This window comes from Microtus pennsylvanicus, chromosome 1 (assembly GCF_037038515.1).
Source record: "Microtus pennsylvanicus isolate mMicPen1 chromosome 1, mMicPen1.hap1, whole genome shotgun sequence".
NCBI lineage: Eukaryota > Metazoa > Chordata > Mammalia > Rodentia > Cricetidae > Microtus > Microtus pennsylvanicus.
In genome coordinates this window covers 133,138,908-133,164,943 of record NC_134579.1, presented here as the reverse complement: position 1 = coordinate 133,164,943, position 26,036 = coordinate 133,138,908, and the positions used below count along the sequence as shown (strand labels likewise).

Here is a 26,036-nt window from a genome sequence, read left to right as displayed (position 1 = left end):
ACATTTTAAAAGTTTTCTGAAAAACTTGGCCAATAAAAAAAAATTGTCCCTCAATAAGGCTGAAATTATTTCCTAAAGTGATTTTTGATTATCTGCACATAAAGCAAACAGTGTTCCACAAAATTCATTAGGCACAGGCTGGTAAAATTGCTGCCAGGAAGAACAGAAAGCATTGTTGTTTATCTCTTGTGAGCACACTTTCTGAAAGCCGGATGAGGGCATCCCTTTCTGTGGGTGGTCTACGTTTCCTGATCTGTCCCCTGCTGCTGGGCGAGGCAGGTTGTCTGTGGCACACCATCACTCTGTAAAGACATATCTGCAGGCTCTGTCCACATCCCCTGGCAAACCCACCTGCCAGAATGTTAGCATAGCATTCATTTCTGGAAACCGCTGGCAAGCAAACAGGACAGGGCCAGCGGCTAGGCCTAGCTTCAGGTCTGCAGATATTGGCTTGCCCGTCTGGTCAGAGCAGGAGGTGAAGTCCAATACATCACCTATGAGCTGAAAAGCTATTCCAACATTTTTCCCAAATGCAATTTTTCTATTGCATTTGGGATAATTGCTATTAATTTCTCCCAAAAAATTAGCACAAGCCCTTTTTCAGGGTACATTGTCTTTTCATAACCTTTTTATTTCATCAACACTATAAGGCACTATAATCTCTGCTGGGTCTATACCTGCTAATTGACCAAGTCTCAATTTACCTTTTATAATTAATACAGAAATTTTTCCACATAAATTTTAATTTTTTACTTGGTTTATGTGGTAAAAAGATCCATTCTAAGACAATATCATCCCTCTACATTAAAATGCCTGTAGGAGAAATTCTGGAAAGAAATATGACTAGAATACAGTTAAGATTTGGATTCACCCAATCCATATGTGCCTCCTGTAATTTCTCCTCAACAATCAATTATTTTCTGCTTCAGCTGTTAGGTCTCTAGAACTATTCAAGTCTTTATCACCATCTAACGTTTTGTTTAAATGAATTATTAGATCAGGTGTTATCCCAACAGCCGGTTGTAGACTGGAAATGTCTCCTAGTAATCTTTGAAAGTTACTAAGAGTCTGCAACTGGTCTCTCTGAATTTGTGCCTTTTGTGTTCTAATTTTCTGTAAACCTATTCTGTAACCTCAGTAATTAACAGAATCTCCTCTCTGAATCTTTTCAGGAACAATTTGTAATCCCCATTTAATCAAGATTTTTTTTATTAAATTTATTTATTTATTAAGGATTTCTGCCTCCTCCCCGCCACCGCCTCCCATTTCCCTCCCCCTTCCCCGATCAAGTCCCTCTCCCTCATCAGCTCGAAGAGCAATCAGGGTTCCCTGACCTGTGGGGAGTCCAAGGACCACCCACCTCCATCCAGGTTTAGTAAGGTGAGCATCCAAACTAGGCAAGATTTTCTTTACTTCTTCAAACATCTTTTCCAAAGTATCTATATTTGAATCAGATAACACAATGTCATCCATGTAATGGTAGATTACAGACTTAGCAAATTGCTTACGAATTATTTCCAATGGCTGGCTGACAAAGTATTGGCAGAGGGTGGGGTTATTGAGGATTCCCTGTGGGAGGGCGGTCCATTGATATCTTCTAGTAGGCTTAGAATAATTAAATAAAATATAAGTAATAATTAAATAAAAGTATGCACTGTGAAGGCAAACTTTTCTCTATTCTTTTCTTGTAAAGGTATAGTGTAGAAACAATCCTTTAAATCAATAATGATGAGAGGTCATCCCTTTGGTAACAGAGAAGGCAGAGGAATTCCAGATTGTAGAGGGTACATAGGTTGAATAACCTTGTTGATAGCCCTTAGGTCTATCACCATCCTCCATTTTCCAGATTTCTTTTTGACAACAAATACAAGAGAATTCCAACAGGTGGTTGGTTTTTCTATATGCCGAGCATCTAGTTGCTTTTCTACCAGCTCTTTAGAGCCTGCAACTTTTCCCCAGCTAGAGGCCACTGCTTAACCCATATTGGATTCTCAGTTAATCATTTTAAAGTTAGGGCTGTTGGTACCTCTGAAGGTTTGTCACTTGTTTTGTGCTCATGTACAGCCCAAATGGCTGGTTCCGTAATTTATAATATCTTTTAATATTTTCCTCAGAAACAAGGTTTTGGGGCTGCAGGAATATTAATCTGGGTATTCCATTGCTGCAATAGGTCATGACCCCACAAATTCACTGCGATATTGGCTATATATGGCCTTAGTCTTCCCATTTGGACTTCTGGCCCTATGCATTCAACCCATCCCATGCTTTCTTTTACCCAAGGTGGGGTTCCAATTCCCAGAAACTGAACATCTACCTCTTAAAGAGGCCAATTCAGATGCTAAGATTCTGGAGTAATGACACTTACATCTGAATCCATGTCTAATAAGCCTTCAATAAAAATGACATTAATACATAGTCTTAGCTTTGGTCTTATATCCTTTATGGAAGTCTGCCAAAATATATGTTTCCTCTGTCCTAATGGAGTTTTTGACTTGTCCTCCACATTTAACCCATCATTCAGACCAGTATGGCTTTTTACAGTGGGCATTGGATTTTTTTAATTTTCTTGGTGAGACACATTCTCCACTGTAACTGGGAATGACTGGACAACATTCTTTATGGGGGCCTGCAAGAGGCACCCCCATGTTGTTTCCTCATGGTATCCGGTTGCCTGTCTACCTTTCATTGACCTACATTGATTTGTTCGATGTTGGCCCTGCCACACCTTTACATACACCTGAAGGCTGAGTCCTCCTAGTTCTGCCATTCCCAGAGGAAGTATTATCCCTAGGTATTGCAGGAGCTCCTTCTGCTCCTTCAGCCAATAGCTGCTGAGATACCAGCCCATTGGGGCGTGGTCTCTCTCTCTCTTTAAAAAAGCAGCAACTGCCCTCAGCTCGCTCTCTAGCTTCCAGCTCCGATTCCGGTGACTAGGCTCCCTTCCTGATTGTGCAGAGCGCTGTTGTCTGGAATGGTGATCTGTAAGTTTTTCCCCCTTAAATAAATAACCATTCTATTAATCATAATTCCAAACTGGTGTGGGATTGTTTGTGACTTATGCCTTCATCTGGCACCCAAATGTTTGGTTTTAGGACCTCTCCTTCCCCTGCTCGGCTGCCTGCCTCCAGCTCGGCTTGTCACGAGCCCTCCCTCAGCCACGGCCTGTGCCTTATAGACAGAGCCAGCAGTTTAATATAAATTATCACACAGTGGCTTTTCTTGCTGCAATTCCTTATATATTCTCTTTACACGCCTCAGACTGGCTTCAAGCCCCATGCACCCTATCGTTTGCCTCCCCACATGGTTTTAAACTCCACTGGCCCGCACAGTCTCTGCCCGCCTAGTTTGCTCTTTTCTGAGTCGTTTTTAAATCTCCCTTGCAAGTGCAGTGCTTAAGTGGCACGAATCAGAACGCAAGCAGTTGCCAAAAGCTGCAACCCCTCGGGGTGACTCTATCACGTGGAGGCATACGCGGATTCCAGGTTGCTCTTCTCTACTCCTGGATTCTGGGTTTCTGGTTCCATGTATGGAATTGATTTAATTACATTTACTCTAAGGTGAACCCCGTTTTTGTCACCTTTCCAGTGGTTCTAGTGGAGACTCAGCAACAGCGCCACCTGCTGGATAATAGGTAATATGGCAGTTTTTGTTTCCAACGCAAATTTTACTGCTTTGTTTACTAATACAATGGATTATATCATGCAAGGTTTATGACTATGGGGATACCTTAATTTACTGGTTACTAGGTTTCAGTTTTCTTTTCCATATTCTATCATTAAGGAAGAATATGGCACTCCTAAGAATGATACAATCTCTATGGACTAATAATGAACGACTAATTGAAAGGATTAAAATTATTGAAAATCAGAGGTTATCTGAACAAGTGGATACTATGATAGACAAAATTGACCCCATATCCAAGGGTACTATGAAATTACCTGAAAGGGTTCAGGCTGTTGAATTTGACGTTCAGACGTTATCACAAAGTTTTGATAAGGTAACAGACAGAATGTACCTCCAAGATGGGAATCTACATGATACACAAGAAAAGTTTAAGGAGGACATGTTATCTTTGAAGGAAAAAATTAAAGCCTTGGAATCACAGGTGTAGAATGGGGACCAAAGAATTGATACCTTAGTGAAATCACTAGAAACTCATGCAGGTCAGGAGATTCAGGATTTAAGAGAGACAATGATAAAAAGATTTGAAATGATTGAAGAAATTATTGCAGCTGGTGAACAGAGTAAGAGGGCACAAGGGCAGGATACAGTGTCTCCATCATTCTACAACAGAGTGGCGCCCAACGTGGCAAACTGGATCCATGTAAAACCTGTGAGGGCTTAATTTTAAACACAAAAAACTGAGTTTAACACAGCATTTTGCTGTTTGTGGGTGGCGTGCCACAGAGAGAATTTCCTGACTCAGCAGCCTTAAAAAAAAGCCATGTGTGGTTTTAAAACGCAGCTTCCTGGGCCCTGCCACTGGTGCAAACTCTGGCTACGGTGTGTTTGTGGGCCTGGATGCTTGTGTTCCTGCTTGGGATCAGAAAGAAAGTACTCTGAGACCATGCCAATGGCTCAGCGCTCACCACCTGCACCTGGGCAGGCAGCGGGATCAGATTTACTAGGCATGCACAAGCGGGAGAGCATGGCGAATTCCCGCTGACATACACAGAGATGTTTCCAGGCTGTTCACTGCTCTGCCTAGCAGATTAGGCTGTAACTGAGATAAAAAAGGTCAGTCTCAGAGTTAAAGTGCTGAGTGTGGCTCCTACTTGGCAGCCCCAGAACTAGTAGAAAATGGCACATCCACCATTTTAAAATTGGAGCGAGGTGGAGCCAACATCCAGAGCAGCCGGCTGCTCCAGAGCCGCAAACAACTGAGTCAGAATCACAAGCGGCTCCGCCATGTTGGACTGGGTGTGTCAACTCACAGTACCTGCTTTTGACCTAGAAATGTCACAGCTTAGATTCTTAAGAGCTTAGCAATTTAAAGGCATGAATCAAAAATGTTCCTGGACAGTAAAAAAAATTACGGATTCACAATAGGACAGATTCAGACATAAAAGACCTCTAAATGGTCACAATGTTGGATGAGTGCACATAGGCTTGGGAGAGAAATAAAAAGAATATAGAAAATAAAGTTAATGTCCTAAAAAAGAGAAAGGGTAAAGCCTTTAAAGAGACAGAGTAAAGATAGTTATAGACTAAAAGAAATAAAGAAAAATAAGTCATGTAAAAATGAAAAATTCACAGAGAGTCTGGATTATGTGCATTGTGTTTTCTTTAAAATTTTGGACTGTGAAGGAGCTAAGTGCAGAGAGACATTTCATTAGATGGGCTGCCAGCTAAACCAGAATGGATTTCATAAGGATATTATGATTTCAGAATTTGGGTCTAAGGATATGTTGCTTTGGAGAGGGTCTTCTTTTGTTTTCACAGAGGATGAGACCCTGTGGATTGCTTCTATTCCAATATGGTATGATAGACCACGCCCTCCTGAAAGGTTGCTGTGAACACCTTCAGAAAATTACTTCATTCAACTGCCAACTGAGATGAACCTAGCAGACAGGTTATACCATGAAAGACCTAAATAACAGTGCCCCTATACAGCAGGAAGCAGTTTGGAGAGAAATAACTGTGCCCATATTCCCAAATATTGTTTATAAATGTTCTTTTACTTTTTAAGGGGGATATGATATAGATATGAATAATTTACATTGGTATAAATTTTGTTATATGTATATGTATTTCTGATCTTGATTAAGGTATTGTGATTGTATAGTTCATTTTAAAATGTAATGTATAATTAGAAAATATAGGTTGCTGATGGATAATAATCAATAATAGTCAAGCTTGTAGTCATATTAGTTAGATTTTCTAGATATGTAGAGATATATTTCAGTTAGATAGGCATTATTCATATCTTTCAAAGACTACAGGATATGGCATTTAATGTTTTAATAACTTAGGGCTTTTCATGACAATGAAACATGTCTGCTCCTGGCAGCACCAGCTACTTCAAGAGGAAGATGGGCATCGAAGTGGCTCCTTATGGAGTTTGATAGCCATTTGGGCAAGAGACTGCTCTTGCATGGACTGTTGCATAAACTGGACACAAAGAACCCATAGAAAGAGGACTGCTGAACTTGCCTAAAGGTGAGATGGTCTTTCGGGGTTCCTGACTCATGAAAGAGTCTGCAACAAGCAGATAGTGACTGAACAGCCTTTAAAATTTTCTGCTTTATGTTTATATCTGCTGGATACTATGAGTCTGTAGGCTGAAGATGGATGCCCCAACAGTACAAAAGAACGTTGGGGTCCCTCTCTAATTCCAAGCCTGTTGTTAAGAGAAAAACCCAGAGTTTCTGGAGTTTCTGACATCTTTGCTTTTCTTCATATCTATCATACCTTTCATTGAATATATCTATCATGCCTTTCATTGAATATATATATATATATAAATGTCTATATGATTAATGTTTAAGTTTTTCAAAGTGAACAATGAGTTTTTCCTACAGTGATATTTGAAGTTTCCAGGAAGAAGATGGGGCCCCATAACAACAACTCCACCTGGTTGATATGATGTCAAGATACTGATACTACAAGACCTGTTTGGGGTACCAGCTGCACAAGAAGGTTCCAACTTGGTTAGCTGAAATGGTGCACATCTTGTACAACATTCTGGCCAGACCTGCACAAAATACTCAGAGACTATTTGCAATTTTAAAAGACATTGATCTTGAAATTTAACCATCATTTTACTTTTACAGGGTCCCCCAGAAAGAACGTTGCCCCCATGACAGCTGGAAGTATTTCTAGAGGATGACATCCCCTCTCCCAGTAAAGTTTGACCTTGGGTTTAGGGACATCATTTAGGTGTTGATTATAATTAGTATACAGTTAGGGGTGGGGAGTTGGGGGAGGAATTTCATAAGCTCAGGGATCTTTTTGAAAAAAAAAGGGATAATTGGATGATAGGATAATAGATTGGTACTTGTAAGCTACTGGTTTTGGTCAATTGGTATCGATTCTTGTATATTGATACAAAGTTAAATTATATTGACTATTGTATGCATGCATGATTCTACCTCTGTTTAAAACATTTTTTATGTATTGATATATGTATATTTACCATATTGTAGTGTACAATTCTACCTCTGATTAAGATGCTTATATATTGTTTATGAATTGAGATATATTTTCCATATTGCAATGTATATTTGTACATTGTTTATATTTGGAGGTCATATTGTCCTCTTTTATTGAACAGTTGTTTATTGTCTTAGTATTTAAGTTAGATAGGTATTGAGAGAATACCTAACTGAGAATTATATAGATCAATAGTCATCTATGTTTTTCATTTATAATTAGACTAATCAGGTTCTTTAGATACATAGAGTTTATACTCAGTATAGATAGATAATCTTCAACCTCTTCAAAGAGCTGTAGAAAATGGCCTTTAATCTAACTCAGAGTTCTGTGGTAGTGAGACACAATCACTCCTGGAAACACCAATCTATTCCAGAAAGAATGTTGAGCACCAAAGACACTCCACCTGGAGCCTTTCTTCTTGGCAGAACTGGCTTTGGGCAAAGAAATGCCCATACCTCAACCACTGACAGAGATACAGAGTATCCGTAAATGGATAAAACAGGACTGTCATATCCTGCCAAGACAGGGTAAGATAGTTTTGAAAAGTTTCTTGTCTTTGAAAATGGTATGTCAGTTATGGCCTTAGCCAAAGTTGGTTGCTTCAACACTGCAAACGTGACCTTGGGTGATTGCCCAGGTAGCTAGTTGTCTCTGTAATTTGTTGCATGTTTTGGAAGTTGTTTAATTGCACTTCCTAATTACTCAGGTAACATTATTTCCCTTCTCAGATCTTTGATGGGGTTGAAGACTATATAAATGTAGTTACTTTCCTCTCATGACTTGGCCAAGTTATTTATTATACAAGACTTAAGCTAGTTAGAATAGGATATTTGTACTTATTATATATAATTTTGTAGTAGGTTTAGAACTCTCTTACTTAAACAAAAGGGGGAGGTGTTGCAGGAGCTCCTTCTGCTTCTTCAGCCAATAGCTGCTGAGATACCAGCCCATTGGGGCGTGGTCTCTCTCTCTTTAAAAAAGCAGCACCTGCCCTCCGCTTGTTCTCTGGCTTCCGGCTCCGCTTCTGGCAACTAGGCTCCCTTCCTGGTTTTGCAGAGGGCTGTTGTCTAGGATGGTGATCTGTAAGTTTTTCCCACTTAAATAAATAACCATTCTATTAATCATAATTCCAAACTGGTGTGGGATTGTTTGTGACTTACGCCTTCATCTAGCAATCCATTGTCTACAATCCCTTCTCATATCTTCCATTCTACCACAATTAAAACATTTGGTATTTTGATGTCTTCTCTTACCATTGGACGTTGCTTCTCCTACCCACACCTCAGTACCATAATCAAGTGTCTTGACATTCAGTGTATGCATCCATGGGTGCTGATCTGATCTTTTAAGGCCCAAGGATCTAATTGCATTCAATGTTGGCATTCTCATAAGCCAAAGACTCAATTATTATACGTCTAGCTGCTAGGTGAGTTACCCCTATTTGTACAGCCCTAGATAGTCTTTGAAAGCATCACTAAAAGGTTCTCTCTGACTCTGTTTAACCCCAAAATATGATTTAATCCTCTTTCCTAGTTCCTGGTTCCTATCTCAAGCCTCCAAAGGTGCTATGCTACATAGAGCTAAAGTGTCATAATCATCATTATAAAGAGCTTGATCCTTATGATCAGAGTAAGGTCCATCAACTAGAATTTGATCTAAGGAAATCTCAGTTCCTTTCGCTTTTTCTTGTTGCTCTAAAATTCTTGCTTCCTCTTTAACAAAACATCTCCTAGGACTGCTGAGATTAACTGAGCCCAATCGTGAGGTGTGGCTTTGTGACTGAAAGCCCAGGTTTTGACCATCTCCCTAACAAAGGACGAAGGTAGTCCGTAAGTCACAGTTGCTTGTTTAATTTCTTTTAGATCAGCTATGCATATGGGCTCCCATGTATATTCCTTGACAACCTTAAGGTATTTAGAGCCAGATACCTTTTCTGATGTTATTACTGGAAAGGCAGGCAGAAATATGGGGAAGCTATCCCATAGAGTTTTATGTACTGACGAGGTCAAATGTTGCCTTTTTACCTTTTGTTCTGGGTCATCAAATTTGATAAGTTCCTCAATCTTTTCAAATCTGTTTACCACTGCCTTTTGTAAAGTCTGGGCCTCCTGTCCAGTATTCTGCTCTAATGCCCTCATTGAGGATTCTAAGGTATGAATTCTGTCCAGGAGCGATAATGTCTCATCCTTGGACATAATCTTCATGGCATTCATATTACCTTCCTGTAGAGACATACTATCATTCAATCTATCATATCCCTTCAACAGAGTCTGATTAATACATTCAACAGTGAAAATTCTCTCAAATAATGTTTCAGCACCCAATGTCATAGACCGGGTTTTATGTGCCAAATCAGCTGTTTCCTTTTCCAGAGTGCTGAATCTCTCTGTAAATAAATTACCATCAGACCAAAGATTTCTCAGTTGACTGAGTCCTGTTAAGCAAAGACCTGGTATCATCCATCAGAAGTGCAATCTCTTTTTCGAAAAGTGTGTTATTAGTCTGTCCCATGTCTAAAAGCACCTCATTCGACAGAGATTTGGTATTCAAAGTGTTTGTATTCTCTTTTAGAAGTATGACCTCCTCTTTGAGAAGCTTGTTTCCAGTCTGTATCATGTTTAAAAGTACCTCATCTGACTGAAAATTGTTGGTTAAGATGTGTCCTTCTTTATATTTCCAGCTTCTTTTCTAAGAAGCCTGGATTCAGTCTGTAAAGACTGTACCATTTTCCTATTATCAAACCATATTTTTAAGAAAACAAAAGTAAACCCTAGAAATGAGAATAGCAATGTAGGAGGGACATCATGTGCATCTTGTAAGACTTCACACATGGTGTAAGTGAAAAGGCTATCGTAATCTTGGACGGTTAGATTGTCTGACATATTGCCCGTTTACATCAGTAAGTCTCACCTGTGGTTTAATCGGGTGGAATAAGTGCAATAACCGTTGCCTGCCAGTAGGTGTCACCGTGCATTTGAATTTACATGCTCAGATTAAATCTGAATTTAGATAGAATACTGAAAAATACACTCAAAAAAGAAGTGTTTTAGTATAAATCACAGACCGTGAGCTCTGTGAAGGTCTTTGGCTGTTCAATAGCCAGACTAGACAGGTCTGCCACTCCGGCGGTGGCTGGACCCAAAGCCTGCAGTGCAGGGTGGTGGCAGCATGGCTGTGGCTGGGCTCACACACTAGATGCAGCAGGGTCTGTGGCTGCAGAAGTGCTCCGGAAAAGTGCACGGGAATGGCCTTTGCCCACGGGGATTGATGTGGAGCTGGGCTGGGTGCGTGTGCTGGGCAGTGAGAGCAAGCTAGCGGTGGCAGAGGGTGTGGAGGGAAACCAAGGAGGGAATGTGTAGGGACACGGCAGAGGGTACGTGAGCGGTGGCACAGTGCGCCTAGGGATGCCAAGGGGTGAGTGTGTGGGGATGATGTTATGGGGCTCAGAGTTGTGTGCTGAGCTTGGACAGTCTATGCCCAAATAAACATGGTGTGACCATGGCTGGCCAGAGCTGCCAGAGGTTCTATTGGCCCCATGTTGGGTGCCAGGTGTTGCAAATTAGCTCATGTGGGAAATAACCAGGAGAGTTTAAGGATAACAATTATATTTTTAATGGTTATAATGGGAAACTCATGCTACCGAATGGGAAGTTTGAATTCCTCTGTGTCCATGGGAATTGCGCAAAAAGAGCACACACCTTGTCAGTCCCAGTTTTCTTCCTGGATCCCAGGGAGCCACGCCTTAGCTAGGCATAGTTGGTTACCAGAGCTTCCCCATCAATACTCAGGACAATGGTAAGTGTTCAGATGTTACTGGGTTCCCGGGCTACGTGGACCAGAACAAGGAGAAAGGAAAGAAGTCCGTGTGTGACCTGGGACTCAAAGCCAATCTCTATTGCTCATGATGCTCTGTGTCCTTCAAGTAGGCCTCTATCCCAAAGAGTGTGGGGCCAGTGTACATTTGCCAAACTTTAGGGATTTTCAGTAGAGAGGAAATCCATATTTTTGTATTTTTCACATTCCGTTTGTACAGAAACATTTCTTTTATTAAAGCTCTATTGAGGTTGAATTGTTTGATGTGCCCTGTGCTGTGCATAATTAAAGAACAAAATATGGTAGGTTATATGAACTCATCACTGTAGTCACAATGTTGAGCATCTTCTTGCTCCTAATGTTCCTTCCTCCCACTTTATAGCTCTTGTTTTATTATTTTGATTAATTTATTAATTTTAAAGATATACTAGTGCTCTGTGTGCATGTACACCTGCATACCAGAAGAGGGCATCAGATTCCGTTAAAGATGACTGTGTGTCACCAGGTAGTTGCAGGGAATTGAACTCAGACCTTCTGGAAAATCAGCCAGTGCTCCTATCCACTGAGCCATCTCTCCAGCCCCTTCTCCCCCTATATGATCACTCTCTCCTCACTGCCCATCCCAGTGTTCACTGATTGTATTTACTCAGGTGTCGCTCTTCACCTACCTTGTCCAGAGAGACTTCTGGGTATTCGTCTATCTCTTCTCAGCTCTTGACAACAGCACTGGAATGATGGATGTATGCTGCCACATCTGGCCTTAGATGGGTTCTGGGATATGAACTCATGTCACCAGTAAAGCACAGAAGCTCTCTACCCATTGAACCTTCTTCCCAGCCTTCTCTCTTCTCTTTAGTTGCACATCTATTCAACTCTTTCCTCATTTGAGTTTTTGGTTTATTATTAATTTTTGATATTAGCTTGGAGGCAGGGTCTCTCTATATTGCCATCACTGTCCTGGAACTTTCTATGTAGATCAGGCTACAACAAATGATGACCTTTCTTGCAGACCAGAAGAGTCTCCCCAGTCATCTTCTGAGTCAATGCACTGTTATAGACTGACCTATAAGGAGCCAGCTGCCCTGAGATAAAGCCTAGAGGCAAAATATGAAGTGAGTAGCTGTGCACCTCGTTTCTAGCCTGGCAGCCTAGGGAAGACTGTGGCTGCTTCCTTGCTCTTTACCCTCAGACAACTTCTGTCTCACAGTCTCACAAAGCTGCACTGAGCTTTTCTTGGTGAGGGCCAATGCTTTTAATCCCAGCACTTAGGAGGCAGACATGGGTGGATGTCTGTGAGTTTGAGGCCAGCCTGGTCTCCATAGCAACAAAAAAGGCTACAATGGCTCTCCCTGATACCTAGTCAGTCTGTGGCAGCCTCCCTGCTCTGAGTGTCTACCCAAGTCCTCTCTTTCTCCTAGATCTGAGGAAATCACATGACACATGTACAACAAATAGACACGGGAACCAGAACAGAACTGCGGGTGTTTATTGAACCAGTTTAACAACTGAGCAAGGAAGAGACAGGTGTCTGGATGCCAGCTTCAGGATGGAAAGTGGACAGGGCGGCAAGATGTCTCTCAGATCAGTCATCATTTTCTAAGCAAGTTAACTTTGGAAAGGATTGTCATCAATTTGTCTATGGTGTCTTCGGTATAATATTCTCTACATTCTGGGCTGAAGACCACGGCTTTCTGGAAAACCCAAAGAAAGAAAGATGCAGAAGTGGTTACAGACAAGATGCAAAACCCCAGCAGAGCTCCCCAGTCACCCATGATGAAGCTGCTCCTTCTGCACAGGGAAGAAAATTCCCTGCAGTGATTCAGGGCTCCAGCAACAGCCTCTGCCCCAGGGAGCTGCAGTTCCTCCACAGCTGTCAGGAGGAGTCTGAAAAGCCACCCTAGCCAGGCAGGGATGAAAGGAGAAGTTCCCTAAGGCATGATGGGGGCTAGGTCTGGAGAGGGGACAAGATGGCTGAGTTCTAGCTTTGATGATGTCTTGTACCTGAGGACATCTGTCAGCACATTGGCTGTGTGGTCATGTTAGAAATACGTCCCTGAGTGGATGTGCTGGAAGAAATTCTTTCTTGGAGAGTGCTGTGGTTTTGCAGGACCTGACACCCAAACTAAAAGTACTTTGGGAAACGGAGAGTGAGGGATGCAATATTGAAAATATTTGTCTCTGTAATCTAGCTATGCTTAAATAAGACACTAAGAGAGACCAGGAGCAGCTGGGGTGAGGAGCTGCAGGCACTCTCTGAGGTGGTGGGTGTGGCATCTAAGCCATGGAGGGAGGTTCTGGCTGTGGCTCTGAGGAAGCCAGTGGAAGGAGGGCTCCATCTGAGACAGGAGAGAAGAGTTAAGGGAGGCTCCAGAGAAGGTGAGCCTGGCCAGGAGACAGGAGTTTCAGGCACCTCAGAGGAGAGTTGAGGGTGTCCTCCCTGTGCAGATCCACACCAAGAACTCTCCTGTGTCCCTGCCTGCCCTGCTGTGGTGAGAACCCAGTGGTCACCCATCCTTGGGGAGCGCTCTGCAGGACCTTGCATAGACAGACTGGAGGTGGACCAGCATGCTGCATGGACATTTGCTAGGGTGGGCAAGGGTTGAGTGCTCTGGTGTCGATCCCCTGACACACGTGACTAGCTGACCACATCATTGTACACAGCATTCTACCATATGGTGCATGGAGCCATCAGGATAAGGAGGACGTTACCAAGAATATGGTTTTCAGGATTTTGCCTTCCACTCCTGAATCATTCAAGCAATCCATGAATTTTTCAACAGTCTCCCTTTCCCCATCAGTAGGGGCAAACTGGTCAAGGACAGCATTCAGTATTATCTTGTTTCCAATGGAGACTGCAGCATAGAGTTCAAAGAACGGAATGCATGCGTCCGCTGCAAACACAGAGAGAAGAACATCATTAAGGAGCCCCAGGCTGGCAGAAGTGGAGGCTCAGTTTCTTGCCACTTCTACAAATGTCTTAAGTGAACTGCCACACTCCTGCCCTCCCAAAGGCTGCTGTCTCCTAGATACAGCACACAGTTTCCATAGACACACATTCCCAGCAGAAGGGGCGTGTATGAGTGTACCTGCCTGCACATCTGACCTTCACATAAATCCCACACATGACTCACCTTCAGCTGTACATGCAACTAAGGGCCAATCATCACCACCTCACCTCGGTCTCCCCATTCCACCTATCCCAACTGTCACAATCCTGAACAGAGAGCATCAAGGGTCTTCTGCAGGACTCCTGGCTAGTGACCTCCTAGGGTCCCCTAGATCACCAAACAAACTCATAAGGAAGGGAGGTGGAGTGAACAAGGGTCAGAAAGGCCATCGGTTCCCGTTCTCACTTGTCTGGAAGCCCAGCTCCCCGGTCACCAGCAAGGCCAGCAGAAGCAGCGTCCCCTTCATGGTGTAGGATGCTAAATGCTCTCTCTACTCAGAACAGAACCTGCTACCTTATAAACTGTTGTCTCCCTGAGCCCAGTCCTGCTTTACCCCATCCCACCCCTACCACTAATGTGCCTCCGAGGAGTTCCAAATGCCTTTGGGCAAGAACCTGGCACCTATGGATCCCCTTCCCACTTGCATGGGGGAGTGAGCTTAGGAGCCCCTCCCACTCTGAAGACCAATGGCTGGAGACATCCTGTGTGATTACTTTCTGTACAAAATTGGCGGTACCTTTGGCAGAAGATGGTTAGAGCTGACCTTTCCAAGCAGCCATGTGCTGAGCCAAATGCCCTATTTCCTGTCTCAGCTGTCACCTCTGCTTCCTCTCCTGGCTCCAAGCATGTCCTGCTCAAGCTCGGAGGTGGAAACCACAGTGGTCAAGGATAATTTCTGTCCCTGTAGGCAGCCAACAGCCCAGAACACTGCATCTGTTCAAGATCTGAGCATAAGTGTATGTATCTGAGGGGACATACTGGTTACACTTTGACATCTTAGCTGCTACAACCTTTGGTCTAGACTTCTGAGAATATGGGGGAACCATCTGGGGCTTCTCGTTATCCCCAGCCTGCGTTGTCCCAGTGTGTTTGGTCATGTGTGGATCCACCAGGGCCAGTTATGAATTTGTTCTACCAACTGCATCATGCTGCAAAATCCCCGCCCCTCCACGGGCGCTCATCCCTGTCACCCTGCTCTTGTCTGTCTCACGCCCACCAGTAAGCAGGCCTCAAAGAGGACTAAACAGTAGAGTCAATGCGGTTACAGCAGATAGCAGTAGAGGGAGGGAGTCATGCCTGTACCATGAAGTCTCTGTTGTCCACAGCCCCACAGGCCACTGTGGACTGGCCATATATAAACTAGAGCGCTCCACTGTCCCCAGGCAGTGCTCTTTCTGTGGACTCTCTCAAGTTCAATTCAATCTACTACCCTCAGAATGAGGTTTGTTGCACAAATGACATTTTCAGTTGGGCATTGTGTTAATCATTCCTGGAGGCAGGAGGCTTACTGTGTGTGATTGCTAATCCTGATGGTCATCATGACTGGATTTAGAATTACCATGGAAACAAAGCTGTGTCAGTGAGAATATTGAGGCTAGAACAATTAATGTCTGACTTTGTGTGGGCAGCGTGGACTAGGGTCATAGACAGAGTGGAAAGGAGAAAGAAAGCTGGACATTCATGTCTCTCTACTTTCTGACTGAAGATGTGATCAACCACGTTGAGTTCCTGCACCATGCCTGCCCCACTTTCTTGGACTGTTTCCATGCAAACTGTAAGCAGAAAGCTGCTTCTTATGCTGGTTTTGTCACTAGCTCACTAACACAGTAGTAGAGTGTTTCTTAGCACATGCAAAGCTCTGAGGTTAATCCACTGCCTCCCACACAAAAATGGAGTGACTAAGGAGATGGCTCAGTGGACAAGTGCTCATTATGCAAGCCTAAGGATGTGAGTTCAGATCCCCAGAACGCTGTAAAGAGCTGAGTGTGGTGGCTCCACCAATGCCATGGGAGCTCCAGGTTCAATAACAGACCTTGTCTCAAACAGAAGGGTGGGAGACAGTTGAGATAGCTCAGTGATTAAAGTGCTTGCTGCTAAGCCTGCTAACCTGGGTTCAAATCCCAGAACCCACATGGTGAAGTTTTGGCCAGCCTGGTCTACAAATCAAGTTCCAGGACCATCAGGGCTATATCCAGAAATCCTGTCTTGAAAATAAACAAATATTTAAATAAATAAATAGATAGATAGATAGATAGATATCATTAATGTGCTGAAACACCATGACCAAAACAGTTCCTATTAATTAGTAGTAATGCAATTAATTATAGTAATTTAATTAATAATTAATTACTATTATATTATAAAACATTATGACCAAAAGCAAAATAAGAAGGAAAGTATTTCAATTTCTTTTTTTTTCTTTTTTTGTGGTTTTTTTCGAGACAGGGTTTCTCTGTGGTTTTGGAGCCTGTCTTGGAACTAGCTTTGTAGACCAGGCTGGTCTCGAACTCACAGAGATCTGCCTGCCTCTGCCTCCCAAGTGCTGGTATTAAAGGCTTGCGCCACCACCGCCGGGCTAGTGTTTCAATTTCTTTGGCTTATACTTCTATATTGCTATTCATCATCGAAGGAAATCAGCACAGGAGCTCAAGCAAGGCAGGAGCCTGGAGGCTAAGCTGGTGCAGAGGCCCTAGAGGAGAGCTGCTTACTGGTTTGTTTCCCTTGGTTTGCTCAGCCTGCTTCCTTAGAGAACTCAGGGCCACCGGCTCAGTGATGGCCCCATTCACAATGGCCTGTCCATCCCCCATTAATCAGTAATCAAGAAAATGCCTGGCGAGGTGGTAGTGGTGCCCACATTTAAACCAAGTCCTTGGAAGGTCTATCTTTGAGCTCGAGGCCAGTGTGGTATAGAGACTGAGTTTCAGGACAACCTGGACTACACAGGGAAACCCTGTCTGGGTAGGTGGCAGGGAGAGAAAAAGCCTTACAGGATTCCATGAAGTTCAAACTTATGGAGTCATGTTGTTTTGTTTTGTTTTTTCAAGACAGGATTTCTCTATGTAGCCTTGGCCAGCATTGCAGCTCTTTTAAATTGAGGTTACCTCATTTCGGATGACTTTAACCTGTGTCAAGTTGACATAAAACTAGCCAGCATACAATGTAACCGACACACGTGAACATGTGTGTGTGTGCACAGAGACACACAAACACACATGCACACAAGTAGGAAAATACAAGGGGATGAGAAAACAAGAGAGATATCTGGTAAGAGAATATTAACAGTTGTAGTGAACAGTTCAAGTCACTGGGCAAATGTGTAGAAGTCATGTGTCCTCTGACATGTGGGGTCAAGGGTCTTAACCTCTGTGAGATCTACAAAAAGCCTGATGCCAGCTCTGACAGGTAGCAGGGGGCTACAGTTGTCATCCAGCAGCAGACACATCTTAGCCACAGTCCGCCCTCGTCTCCATTCCTAATACTTCCAAGAGAGAGAGGCCTCAGCTGGTCATATTGTGCGTGTCTGAGCAGCCCTCGGGACCTGCGAGGACCACAGGACAGAGTGGACAGCTCACGGGTGGGTCTTCGTGCTAGCAACCTCTTTTCCAAAATGGTCACTGGATGCAAATCCTATTTGGCTCAGCTAACCAGTAAGTCAGAAGGCTCATGGTTCTCTGAGTCTTTGGTAAATTTCATCTATCACCGCTCATGGAGACAAATTCACAGCCAAAAGTCTTTGTCAACAAACTACTTACTTCTGAATTACCATGACATTTAGACTCTTTACATTCATAAATTAATACCAGCCAAATTTTATAATCACTTACATAATGTGAACAGGGAAGTGGAGCCAGAGGATTCTCAGTTTGAGGTCAGCCTGGGCTATGTGGGAAGATAGTGTTTGTTTAAACTTTTAAGAAAGGTCTTGTTTACAGACTTGAGGGACACAAGCTAGCCCTTCGACCCATCTACCCAGCATCTGTGGAGACCTCCTATGTGCTGTCCCTGGGATAGAACGGCACATGCCTTGCTCTCCTGAGCCCTTAGACATCTAAGGGACACCAAAATCAGACAATGCAAGGGGACCTAGGGAAGTGATGACAGGGTTTAGAGCCCGGTGCTCTGGTAAGCTTGGTGTGTTCTAAGATAAGAGGGGTCCAGGTGCACTGAGGAGTATAATCCGTGTTCCGTTGCTATGACAAAAAACCCAGGAAAGATACACAGGAAAGAAGGTGACTTGGTTCATGGTCTGCAGTCTTGAAAGTCCAAGACAGAGCAGCCACATCCACCCAGTGCCTTCCTTGCCCTGTCTGAGCTCCTGGTGCAGAGCAGAAGGGCAGCGAGGGGTGGGGGAGGTGGGGCTGGCGGAAGACAGCAGGAGAGCAGAGGCTGCACAGGCTTTACAGCCACACACCATGCACTGCCTCTCACCTGCACACTGGGACCAGGGCGCAAGGTGGGGTTTGGTGCGGCCTAGCCATGTGGACGCCATAGCAGGCTGTCCTCTGATTTGGATGCAGTGTGGGGAATGAAGCATCGACTCTCCCAGCCACGTGAAGGGCGAGCACATCAGACAGGAGAACAGAGCATTTGGAGGCTGGGTTCTCCCTGGGGTCATGCTTATGGGGACATGGTGCCGTACCTGGTACAGAGATGCTCCAGATGACAAACAGGCCAGGGTAATGATGAGTTCTAATTTCAGGGCACGGAGAGATAAGGGGACTGGCAGAGTCCAGAGACATGAGGGGAAGACTGGTGCTTCCCACATGGAATCCCCGTTTGCTTGTGGGAGGCTGAGGCAAGTGTGTCCCGAGTTAACTGTCCGGGATCCCTCTGCTCACAAAGGTAGAAATGGGTGCAGGAAGGGGCACTCTCCAGCTGCTGCATTGGGCAGCTTTCATTTCCCTCCATGTGTCCCAGCAGGAGCAGAAGCAGCTGGCAGGTGGGAGCAGCAGCAGGAGGAACCCTCTAGTGAACAGGCCTCACACCAGCATTGGACCCAGAGCCTCATGGGTAGGAAGTCAGACCTCCTTGGCACTCACCAGTGCTGTGGCTCTTGGCCCTGGTGAGGCTTTTGTGCTTAAAGACGCCACAGCTCCCTGGACCTCTTTGTCAAACAGGTCCTGAAGTTTCTGTCCTGTGGATCTGTCCCCTTTGATCCTTCCTCAGACTCTGCTCCCTGCACTCTTGCTGTGACCTTTCCTTTTCCTGCCCTGTCCCTGTCCAGTGCTTCAGCCTGCACACATCAAGCTGCTTGCCTCCTGACCACTCAACTCATAATTCCCCTGCCTCAGACTTTGTTCCACTGCCCCCTTCTCCATCGCTGTCACTGTCTGTTCAGCCCACACTCCTGAAAGTAGTGCAGGAAAAAGACAGAATCCTCTCATGAGGCCTACAATGTCAGTCCCAGGGGAGAGAGTCATGCATGTCTCCCAGCCCAGTGAATGGATCAGAGCTGCCCCTCTCCATAGGCCAGAGTGACACTGGAACCTACCACAGCCTGCCTCTTAGCAGCGCCCTCTGCTGCGCCACTCGGTGGGGGAAGGAAAGATGCTGCCCCTCTGGCTCGGGTAGAAATGGTTGAAGGGCCATCTAGAATTCTCTGATGGAGAAACTCTGCTAGACACCCTGAACCAGCCAGACAGAGGCTGTGTCTTCAGAATCTGGGGTAACCAGCTGAGATTGCCCTCTAGTTTTCCTAAGAAATCTATGGAGTATTCGGAATGGCCTGTGCTGGCACCAAGAGGCAGGTGAGTCTATGTGATTTCGAGGCCAGCCTGGTCTGGATAGTGAATTCCAGGACAACTAGGCTTGGGTAGAAACTCCCTATATTGAAACAAAACAAAACAGCAAACCACGAAAAGATGGAGTTAAAGATGATTCCGAAAGCAGGAAGGCATCAGGGTTTGATTCAGCTTCAATGGAGCCGTGAAGCAAGTGAAAGATGGGGGCAGAGACAGAAACAGTCAGAGCTGGGTCCCCAAGTGCTCAGAGGACTGGTCTACCCCAGACACTGACTACTGGGGGGCTTTTAATAACCGTTGAGTTCCTGGTGTGACAGGGTGACAGAGACCTCACGCTGTAGGCCTGATGGAGGGACCTGGCCCTCATCCTGCTCATGACTTCCTGGGTCTTCACATGACATGTGACCTTAAGTAGAACACTAAGGAGGGGACCAGGCTGAACCTGGGCCCTTTGTTGACCAGGATCTTACTCTCTTGCCAAAACACACATCTTCCCCTGACACAGCCTCAGGGAGGTTCAAGCAGGGTTGTGGGACAGGCCTGGAGAGCTCAGACCCAGCCCCTCCCCACTCCCTGAGCAGCCCAGGGCAGTTACAAAAGGAGCCCAAACTGGGTAGGAGCACCTGCCGCAGTTACCATGAAGCTCACTGGTGCTCTCGTGTTGCTTGGGGCTGCCCTGCTCCTGACCTCAGGGGGAAGTGGGTTCTAGGGTGTGGGTGACCTCGGTGAAGTGGGTACTGGGATGTGGGTCACCTCGTGGAAGTGGGTACTAGGATGTGGGTGACTTCACGGGGGAGATGGTACTAGAGTTTGGTGTCAGGGATGCGGGGACTCCAGGGCTCTCACAGCCTCACTCCTCAGGAAGGACATCTGTGTTCTGATGTAGGGCTTTCAATGGAGAATCACCTTTTCTTTGTATTCTAGATTGTGGCCTTTGCCCTGCTTTGAAGGAGGACCTTGCTCTTTTTTTTGGCGCAACTGTGCCTGACTATGTGGATTTCGTGAGCCAGTATAGGAACGAATCTGCCATATTGAAAAATGCTGAAAATCAGAAGATGTGTGTTGATAACAAGCTGACAGAGGAAGACTTGGAAAATGTAAAGAGTCTGTTGGTGAGTTCTCTGTGTGTCTGGATCAGAGCCTGTGTACTCACCTGCTCACCACAGCTTAGGGATGGATGTGTGTTCCTCCCCAGCACTGCAGCTCCTCTGTGAGTCAAGAAAGATGTTAGGAGGAAGGGGCAGGAAGGACACTGGCTGTTCAGCTCAGTCAAGTCAGACCAGACCCCCAAGATCCCTGCTCCCACGGTACCACTTGGCCTTCATCAGGCTTTCTGGCCTGCCTTCCAAGTCCAGCTACATCAGTGCCTGGCACCCCTTCTCCAGACAGGATCTTTTATCCTAACTTTTCAAGTCTACCACCACACCCCCAAACACTCATCCTTTTTATTGTCACCTGGATTTCTGAGGTCACTGTGCAGAATCGAGGCATGGGTCACTCACTGGAGAATCTAGTTGAATCCCCTCTTATCCCTAGAACAGGTGGGATTGTCAACACCCGAGCTGCATGTCTCTGAGGGCATCATGTGACAGGAATGAGTTCATTTTGGGGCCACAACTGCCCGAAGGCTCACCTGGAGTCCTGCCAGGCCCTCCCCAGCTGCTTCTCCATTCTGCCCCACATGTGCCCATGGTGTCCCGAGGGCAGGTGGCTCTTCCCATCAGGCTAAATTGGAGGCTGTTTACAAGACTCGCCCTGGTGTGGTTTGCTGGAGACAGAATCGAGAGGAGTCTCCCTGGGCCAAGTCAGAGCCAGGAGCTGTTGCAGACAGAGTGCAGGTCCCTCCCAAGTGGTGTCCCGTGTATGACTGCTGAGATCTCCCTCACCTCTGATGCTTTGCCACCTTTCTCTTTGCAGAAGAAACTAGAAGCTAACCCTCTCTGTTGATGATTTCATCTTTGCCAGAAAACTCAAGGAAGTCACTCGCCTGCTCACCTGCATAGATGCAGCAAGCCCTACCCCTACCCTCCAGGTGTCTAAAAACAGGGATCCAACAATAAAAGCCTTATAATTCACAGGAGAGCCTGGACTTTTTGGTTTTGAGGTTGGGCATTGAGTCGGTTGGGACATGGCAGGGACAACCAGTTGGACTTTGAACTGTCCCTGCTGAATTGCAGCGCTGCCAAAATGCCCCTGCAGAACACAGTAGAGGATGTAGGAGACCACAGTCACCAGAGTGTCTGTCACTCTCATGGGCCATGGTCCATGGGGCACATACATGACATCCTGGAATGAACTCCCCAGGAACATGGAACAGAGAGGCCGAGTGTCTGCTGAGGATCACACAGGCTCCAGACAGCAAAATTTGTCTCTTCTTCCCACTGCTTGGGTCAATGGCCAATTGTGTATGTATCGTGTGTGTGAGTTAAAATGCTCCTCTGGGCGTCTGGAACCATCTATAAAACCTGACCACAACTGGAATGTGGGCGCTGTCTCAGGCTTCTGGGACCATGACTTACTTTGTTATATTTGTTTGGGGAAGGAGGATAAGTAATAGTGTGTGTGTGTGTGTGTGTGTGTGTGTGTGTGTGTGTGTGTGTGTAAAGGTCAAAAGTGCTCTTCTGCCTTGCAGGTCCCGGGGCTTGAATTCCGGTTGCCAGGGTAGGGAACAAGTGCCTTTACCTGTTGAGCCATCTCCCCAGCCCCACAACTGACTTTATAAAGGGTCAGTTCACACACATCTGAATAGAAATAAGGGAATACTATTAATGCCAAGTCATCAGGTGAACACAATTCTTGGGTCATACCAATCTGTTTGCCTGTGTAATCTGATTTTGTAGCATTGGATAATATCTGAAATAAGGACTCTCTACACTTCTGTGATTGGCTGCAGTTCATTCCACGGCAATCATGGTACGACGTCCCTTGTTGCAGGAGCTAGACCAGGACATCCGGCTACCAGCGAGGTTGCTTGCCAAGTGTCTGTGCTTACCTATGTTCCAACTTTAGGGTGTTCCCTCCCATGAAGAGGGTCAGGGCTTGAAAATACTACATTACCCAGAAGCCTCAGCACGTTGCTTCCTAGGCGACACTTCCTGCATTGCTCACCTACAGATATATGTTTAGGCGATCTGAGAATCTGAGTTTGTGCTGCCTCCTCAGGTCAGGTAACTCAGAGACTCGAGAATACACCGCCTAGATGACACCAGTACTGGACAGCACGGGCCAGCAGAACTTCGCTGGGTCCCAGCCTGTGCGGCTTCGCTCAGCTCAAAGTCTGCAGGTGGCGGCCGCCCTGACTCGACCAGGGATGGTTTGGCCCTGGGCGGAGCTTGCAGACTGCCCTGTGCTCATCTAGGGTCAGAGACAGCCCCTACCCAGGTCTTTTCAGCCTCACCAGGCTGATGCGGACTGGGCAGCCTGGTTGGGGGAGGTCCCGGTCTGTCACCCCTGCAAGGGAGGCTCCAGAAGTTTTCTCTACAGCAAGATCCACGTGTTGAGAGGCGTGGAGATGCGATTCTGGAGAGATGGGAGACTGAGCGGATGAGCCCAGGGACTTTGATTCTGAGGGCGCTGGTGCCATGGAGAGCTGGAGACTATTATTTGTGTATGTGTGTGTGTGTGTTTAGCTCGAATGTATGTCTGTGCAGGTAACGTTCAGGGCCTCGGGAAAACAGAAAAAGGCTTATGTCCCCAGAAACTGAAGTTAATGGACTTTTGTGAGCTGCCATGTGGGTGCTGGGAATCGAACTGGAGCCCCTGAAAGAGCAACCAATCTCTTAACCACCTAGCCAACACCACCCCTTTATACCTAAAAACCAAAAAGAGTCGTAAGTCAATGGAAGGAAGGAAATGCTGTCAGGTGAAGTGGAAAGGTTGGCTGGATAATTTATTGAAAGTAATGTTAAGAGTTAGGTTTGTGCCGTGCCCTGGTGATGCACACCTTTTAATTCCAGCGCTCATGAGGCAGAAACATGCGAATTTCTGAATTTGAGACATGAGACCAGCCTTGTCTACAGAGGGTGATGGGGAAGGAGGGGGGGAAGAAAAGGGAAAAAAGTAAGAGAAGTAAAGAGAAAACAAGTAGATTTGGGGCGTGTTAATTTCTGAACTGGTCTAGGAACTCTGTGTGAAGGCATTGAGTGTATGTCCAGAGTTCAGAACAGAACTTCTGACTGGAGACTCCTATTTTGGTGACCTATATGTACATAGAAGTAGACAGGATGACCAATGAGAGAAGAAAAAGAGGGCAGCTCTGGCCCCCACCTTCTCTTCTCCTGCGAGGGTATGCATGGTCACAGAGGCATAGGTAGCTGCTTTTCAGTTGTTGGATAAACCGAGAGTTCTGTTTAAGGCAGTGTCTCTCATCACCACAGTAGGGCAGTGTGAGCTTTCAGGAGGTGACCCTGGACTTTCCTAGGAGGAATGGAAGCTTCTGGATGAGACACAGAGGGGATAACTTTGCCTTGCAGCCAGACTGGGTCAGTTCTCTGCACTTCCCCACCTCCTGGCCTGGGCTCTTTCCCTTTTTCCCAGGAGCTACTCTGCTCCTCATGGTCACTGCAGATCCTAATTCCTTCTTGGCTTTCTTGCATAGGTGCCATGGGTGGCAAATGGGCTGAGTACTTGCTTATCTCATTCAGCTACTCTGGATAGGAGTCTTCAAAGACCCAGAGATCCACCAGGCAGTCCTTCCTTCACCCTGGCAGAACCACTGACTGAAACTGTTCCTCCTGCCCGCATCTGCCACTCCCCACCTGCTGACACTCCTGTCTTACCTGATTTCAGAGACCAATGGGCTCTCCCTCATCTTCTCTCTCTCCAGTACATGCTAGGCAAGTGTTCTCTGCTGAGCTGCATCCCCAGCCCTGAAAGATGCCTTCTCATTGCTGGTTTCCTGTCTAACGCTCTGTAGGAGCAGGGTCACCTGGGCTGTACTGTCTGCTTTACCTTCATTATCCTCTGAATAGGACCTGTGCCTTCCAGGATTCATGTACTTGTCCAGCTGGAGAAACAAGCCTGGATGACTGAAGGGGCAGATGTGACCCCAGGTCTAGCAAGACAGTCCTGGAAGGGGACTAGCTCTGGAAAGCAAAGAGTGAGGGCCATCGCTTGTCAGGGCTGGCTTGTCATAGGTACCAGGAACCTCCCCTCTGCATTAGTATTTCTTACAAATGACAGAAACCATGACTCATTTCATTCGATCACCACGCATCCCTTACTTGTTGATGATTTTCCAAGCCAGCTCTGGGTTTTGGCTTGGGTGAACCAAACCTCTCAGGCCAGTTCCTTTCCATGGCTTTGTCTGCAGTGTTCTCTCACAATGAACATTCTACTCAGTGTGGTATGGATGCCTATGTATTCTGTGGGCCTGTTCTGGGTTGCCGTTCCATTTCCTGGGTTTGATGGACCCTAGCATCTCATCAGTGCTCACACCCCACCAACAGAAAAGCCTTGTTGAAAGCCATCTGCAGAGACGTGAGTCCGAGGATGCCTGTCCTTCCAGAAATGTCTACCATCACTGTCTTTGCCCTACTCTGAAGCTCCCTGTGTGTGACATGACCATGGTCAATACAACAGAAGTTTTCTCTTGATAACTTTTGCCGATAGCCATTAAAGAGTGTCATGTATGTATTCTTAGAAATGTAAGACCTGCATTTTAAGTGGGGACATTTCCTCCCAAGAGGTTTCCATTTCCTTCGATATTTTCTATTCTCAGGTTTCTGATTTCAAGTGGATTCCGAGGCATATTTTCAAAGAGGATCAAAAGTCAAGGTCACCACCGCTGATTCAGTCTTCCAGAAAATCTACCCTTGTGGGAAGTGTGGCATGGTCATGAAACATCTTGTTCTTCAGGCTGAACGGCAGGGTTACATTCCCCACAAACTGCATACGTGTGGACGTGGGGAAGGCAATTCCCCTTCAGTGTAAACACCTCCCAACACCAGCACAGTGGAAGGAAAGGTCTCAGTGACGACAAGGACAAGGATCCCTGTGTAAAAGCCACACAGTCTCCAGTGCAGAAATCCCTTAGCTATGTGAAGAGGGTAGGGGAAACTCAGGTCTTCTCCACCATGAGACCCGAGGAGCTTACCTGTACACTATGGATGCTGGGGGCCCTCTCAGTGGAGGTGGACATTGTGGATGCAGGGAATGCGGGAAACATTCAGCCACAAAAATGGGTTTCCTGAGCACCAGAGTATCCAGACTGCAATATATACACTACCTACTTATATAATAGTCATGACTCGCTTAAAAATCAAAGCTGGATTTGAGTTGGACAATGGCTTTGTCCTTCTCTAAATCTAAGCATGTTGTTAAAAGAAAAATTCCGAGTTTCTTTCTCAAGTCAGGAGCCATCTGGTATGGGACAGAAAGA

General features: G+C 45.6%; 1 protein-coding gene across 3 annotated transcripts; it reads left to right on the top strand.

Annotated features, from left to right (window-relative positions):
* The first annotated feature begins 2,899 nt into the window (after positions 1-2,899).
* On the top strand, positions 2,900-21,718 carry LOC142841168 (major allergen I polypeptide chain 1-like). 3 transcript variants are annotated; one of them, XR_012909024.1, is made up of 4 exons: positions 2,900-2,981; positions 3,558-3,631; positions 5,973-6,159; positions 20,582-20,665. XR_012909024.1 is itself a non-coding variant. In XM_075957950.1 (3 exons), exons 1-3 carry the CDS (start codon positions 20,295-20,297, stop codon positions 21,602-21,604), a joined length of 279 nt encoding a protein of 92 aa, XP_075814065.1. In that variant the 3' UTR covers positions 21,605-21,718. The 3 variants fall into 3 exon arrangements, 1 of the variants encoding a protein (XP_075814065.1); XR_012909025.1 differs by having other exon boundaries at positions 2,910-2,981; positions 3,586-3,631; XM_075957950.1 differs by lacking the exons at positions 2,900-2,981; positions 3,558-3,631; positions 5,973-6,159 and adding exons at positions 20,295-20,355; positions 21,575-21,718 and having other exon boundaries at positions 20,582-20,769.
* The last annotated feature ends 4,318 nt before the right edge of the window (positions 21,719-26,036 follow it).